Raw genomic sequence first — 5000 nt, forward strand, 5'->3', positions numbered from 1 at the left:
CAAAAAAAACAGTTAAATGCTAAGTACTATACATAGGTTTTATTTAAAAAATAACAATAGAACCTATTTAGTACTATAATGGTATTTACTAACATAATATTATTACTATAATAGTTTTCTAAAGGGGTTTCTAGGCTACCCTAACCCCTAGAATTAGGGTTCAGGGATAAAACAGGTTATACGTAGGGTTAGAGTTTCTGTACAGCACTTTGTGACATCTGCTGATGTAAAAAGGTCTTCATAAAATACATTAGATTGATTGTGTTCGGGTTCAGGGGTATTTAAAGAGATATAAACTGTATGGGTTTATATCTCTCTTGCTCCTCCCTGTGGTCTTCTGTGGGAACTTACATACCTCATTCACCACTCCTTGATAGGCTCATAATCTGAGGTAGCAACTGAGTCAGAGCTACAAATCAATGATCTCCACCTATCCATTAGGTTTACAACTCAGTGAACCTGCGCAGCATTCTCTCTATTTGATGTCTACGAACCAACAGATTTCAACGATTATCATATTACCCAGCAGCCATTTAGAAACAAATAAAAAAAGGTTATTTCTTTTTATTCTTTCTTCTGACTGTTTTAAATCGGACACATCTTGAAAAAGAGAACAGGGGACATGCGATTTGTTGAGAATTTACACCTTTTAATATATAAAAAAAAAAATATATATACAGTTAACCATGACCAGAACATGTTTAACGTTTGATGGTTTTTGCGCCAACCCATCCCTGTAGGTCACTACAATCTATAACCAGGTGAACAGTGAGCTTCCTCACCAAGTAGCTGTAACCTAGTTAATAATAAGTTACCTGAGGTAAACCTACAAGGATAGTTAATAATAAGTTACCAGAGGTAAACCTACAGGTTTAGTTAATAATAAGTTACCTGAGGTAAACCTACAAGTTTAGTTAATAATAAGTTACCTGAGGTAAACCTACAAGGATAGTTAATAATAAGTTACCTGAGGTAAACCTACAAGGTTAACGCGGGCTGGAAGAGAATTACTTCAAAACCACAGCAAACAGCTGGGACATATAGTAATATTATATATATATAATATTATATCACTGGGCTCCTCTGTGCTAACAAACCCTGTGTACCACCCCTCCCCTGTTTAACCTTGAATTTCGTTCAGAAAAACACTTCCACATTTAGCAAAACGAACCAACTCTTTACGGATCTGTTCAGTGGTAATAAACGGAGGCAGATTAGACACCACTACTCTTGTCGAAATCAGCACCAACACAACCCCTCACATAAATCATACTGGTAACTAGCCGGGTAACAAGACTCACCTTTTACATTACCACAACCACCGCCTTGTTCATTCTGGATACAGAGTGTATATGTTCCTCTCACACCTGTTCACCGACCAGGATCAATAATTCCTCCACACCATTCTCCACAACGCACCTGAAGAGACAGCGTTTCTTCTCCACTCGGTTGAGGACATCAAACTACCCTACTCCCTCCTCAACTCTAACCGATAAGACAGCGGAAACCGATAAACAAACCCTCCCACCATGACAAAATACATTTGGAAAATAGGCAAAAGAATAGCTGCACTCTTTACGAACGACAAAACCTCACGTTACCAACTTCTTCTTCTTCTATGGTATAATGGCGGTCCTCAAACCAACGTTAAAGGAGCGTGGCGCCACCTACTGTGCTGGAGTGTGTTCAATCACGGTTTACACCATTTCTAAATCCTCCTACCTAACTCAGTACTTCTGAGAAAATAAAAAAGATCCCTACTAACTTCTAATAGACCCTCCCCCATCCCCCAAATCCCTTCCAAACCCCCATCATACCCAGTCCAACCTCAATGACCCTACACTTCAATCTTTCCCTCTCTTCAACATCCTTACAACAATATAACAACACATGCTCCACCGTTTCATTGACAATACCCTCCAGACACAAACCATTCACATGCTGCCAACCAGATGGAAGGACCAGTTCAATGTACAATGTCCTAAACACAATCGAGTAAACACCACCTCTTCCTTCCTAATCTGACCTTTGAACCTTGGTCCACCGACCTTTCTTTGGAGGGCATATAAATGCCGTCCCTTGTGCTCAGAGTCCCATCTCTTCTGCCACACATCTATCAAAATGGCCCTGATCTCACATTTGTCCTCACCTCTACCCAGTGGAACATTAATATATATTATATCTTGTTTTAAAGTTATTTTAGCTAACTAGTCTACAATTTCATTCCATTCCACACCTGAATGTGCTGGGACCCAGCAGAATCTCACTACTAGACCCATTCTCTCAATTCTCCATAATAACATTAATACCTCCAATAGTAGGTCACTCCTAATAGATTTACCAGATGATAAACTATTCAATACAGACAGAGAATCTGAGGATACTATAACTCTAACAGGCTGTACGTCCTCCACCCACTGGAGGACAACTATTATCACCAACAGTTCAACTGAGTACACTGACAGTTCATCTGTTAGTCTTCTACATATCTGCACATCACATTCAGGAAGGTAAACACCTGCTCCTGTGGGCCCACTATCTGGGCCCTTGGATCCATCTGTGAAAAGAGGTAAAAAAGCATAACAACTTCTACCAATGTAATTGTCAACCAGTTTCCCTTTATCACTGACTTCTGACCCAATCTTTCCCTTTTGTCTACCAAGGTTAGATCAACAACAGGATCTGGGAGTAACCATGGAGGAACATCCCCTATCACCACAGAAAAGGGCCAACCTCCAACTCCCTGAAACTACTCTCATCAGCAAGCTTTCCAACTGTCCAACCAAAAACCACTGCCTTGTCTACTAGTATATTCCCAACAGTCATCTAGAACAGTACCAGTGGGATGCTCAACCTCACAGCCTTTCAACCCAATAAGCTAATGACAACACCAGGCCAACTAACCCTACACTCATTATAAAACCCACTACCCCATTCCACTACTTTGACCCTATCTGCTCCTGCACCAGGCCAACTAACCCTACACTCATTAAAACCCACTACCCCATTCCACTACTTTGACCCTATCTGCTCCTGCACCAGGCCAACTAACCCTACACTCATTAAAACCCACTACCCCATTCCACTACTTTGACCCTATCTGCTCCTGCACCAGGCCAACTAACCCTACACTCATTAAAACCCACTACCCCATTCCACTACTTTGACCCTATCTGCTCCTGTAACCAGGCCAACGGCCTGGGGAGGACGGGACACCACCACCCAACACACCCTGGAACTCTTCTGAAGTCAAATCTAGTCATGACCAAATACTTCTCTGCAGCTGCCACCAAAACATATTTTTTTTCTGTGATTTTACATTCCATTTCTGCGGTACAGTTGATAACCATTTGCTATGAACACTAAGAAGCCAACCTTACTGAAGCATATATCACTGGTTGGCCCATCCCTCTGTGCTTGTCACAGATCTACTACTCACAGGGATCCTCTCAGGATCCCTCAGCCTTGACCCCATCCTCCTCTACTTTCTTCACTGCCTCAGCAGTGACAACCTGTTCCCAACAGTGGGGTCAGTGGGATTGGATAGGGGCCCCCCTCTACTTCTCTCTCTCTCTCTCTCTCTGACTGGAGGAGACAGGTGAAATGGTGTGTCTCCTCTGGTCAACAATACTCACCTTGAAAGACTCCACAGCCTGTTGGAGCTCCTTCAGCTCCTTCTCTCTCTCCTGGAATCTCTGCTGGACCTTCTGCTGACTCATCCCCAGCTGCCTCTGTGGAGAATCACTCTTCAATGAGCTATCAAGCTTTATTAGTCCAGTAGATCAATAGTATAGTAATGTGACATAGGGCCCATAGAGAGGAAGGTCTAAAAAATGGATGGTCCATTTACTAAATGATATTTATTTGTTGCTATGTGAATGATTATAGTTTTTATGGTAGGACTACATGTATCAACAGGTTGAGACTGAACTTTGGACTCATAAAAGGCCATTCAGAATGATAATAGTGTTTGACATTATAAAATGGTGATACATCTGGAGAATCTGGGTTAACATATCAATATACTCAAGGTTTGTGTTCATATTTGTTCTGCTGAGGATCTATTTCATTTCAATGATCTCATATTCAAACAGCCCCTTAGTTCCTACTGTATCTTTAATTCTTTGTTTATCAGACAGTCACCAACAAGTTGTTCTGGTCTTACCTGTTTCTCAGTCCTCTCTGCTGCAGCTGACACTGTATCATGGCCTTTATGTTCATCCACTGTACACATCAGACAGATACACTGCTGATCGGTACGACAGTAAACCTCCAGCAGTTTGTCATGATGAGAGCAGATCTTCTCCTGTAGTTGTGCGGTGGCTTTGACCAGCTTGTGCTTCTTCAAAGCAGGAAATTCGTAGTGAGATTGGAGGTGAGTCTCACAGTAAGAGGCCAGACACGCCAGACAGGACATGAGGGCTTTCTGCTTTCTGGTCCCAGTGCAGACATCACACGCCACATCTCTAGGTCCAGCATAGCACAGAGCAGGAGGGGGAGCAGCCTGGAGTCCTGTCTTCTTCAGTTTCTCCACCAGCTCAGCCAACATGTTATTTTTCCTCAGATTAGGCCTTGGAGTGAAGGTCTCTCTGCACTGAGGACAGCTATAGACCCCTTTCAGAACATCCTGATCCCAGCAGCCCTCAATACAGCTCCTACAGTAACTGTGTCCACAGGGGATGGTGACTGGTTCCTTCAGTAGATCCAGACAGACAGAACAACAGAACTGGTCCTGGTCCAGCAGAACTCCCTGTTGAGCCATTTGGACGGTTGTTCACTCTCACACAGACAGACGACACAGAGACTCAGATCAGTTTCGTTTCCTCAGAAGAGAGTTTGTGGGAGGGGGATGGACTTCCTGGTTCTGCCAGAGGGGGAGGGGGTTAGAGGGAGGGAGGAAGAGAGAGAGGAACTGCATGCAACAGCAAGAGGGAGACAAATAGTTTTGTTCCAATGTTAGAGCCCTTAACATGGAACACATGACATAATGAATCTTAAAA

General features: G+C 42.9%; 2 protein-coding genes across 2 annotated transcripts in view; one reads left to right on the forward strand and one right to left on the reverse strand.

Annotated features, from left to right (window-relative positions):
• LOC145866104 (tripartite motif-containing protein 16-like) overlaps nt 1–4778 on the reverse strand; it is an 11354-nt gene extending 6576 nt beyond the window's left edge. The window contains exons 1-2 of the mRNA XM_082970970.1: nt 4166–4778; nt 3636–3731 (exon numbers count right to left, since the gene is read on the reverse strand). Coding sequence (XP_082827096.1) covers nt 3636–3731; nt 4166–4762 — 693 coding nt within the window. The 5' untranslated portion in view covers nt 4763–4778. The remainder of the gene's footprint in view (nt 1–3635; nt 3732–4165) is intronic.
• The window catches only part of LOC145866103 (tripartite motif-containing protein 16-like), a 384803-nt gene that overhangs the window by 373321 nt on the left and 6482 nt on the right, over nt 1–5000 (forward strand). The window lies entirely within an intron of this gene.

Source organism: Salmo salar, unplaced genomic scaffold (genome assembly GCF_965601325.2).
Source record: "Salmo salar unplaced genomic scaffold, fSalSal1 ptg000129l, whole genome shotgun sequence".
NCBI classification, from domain to species: Eukaryota; Metazoa; Chordata; class Actinopteri; order Salmoniformes; family Salmonidae; genus Salmo; species Salmo salar.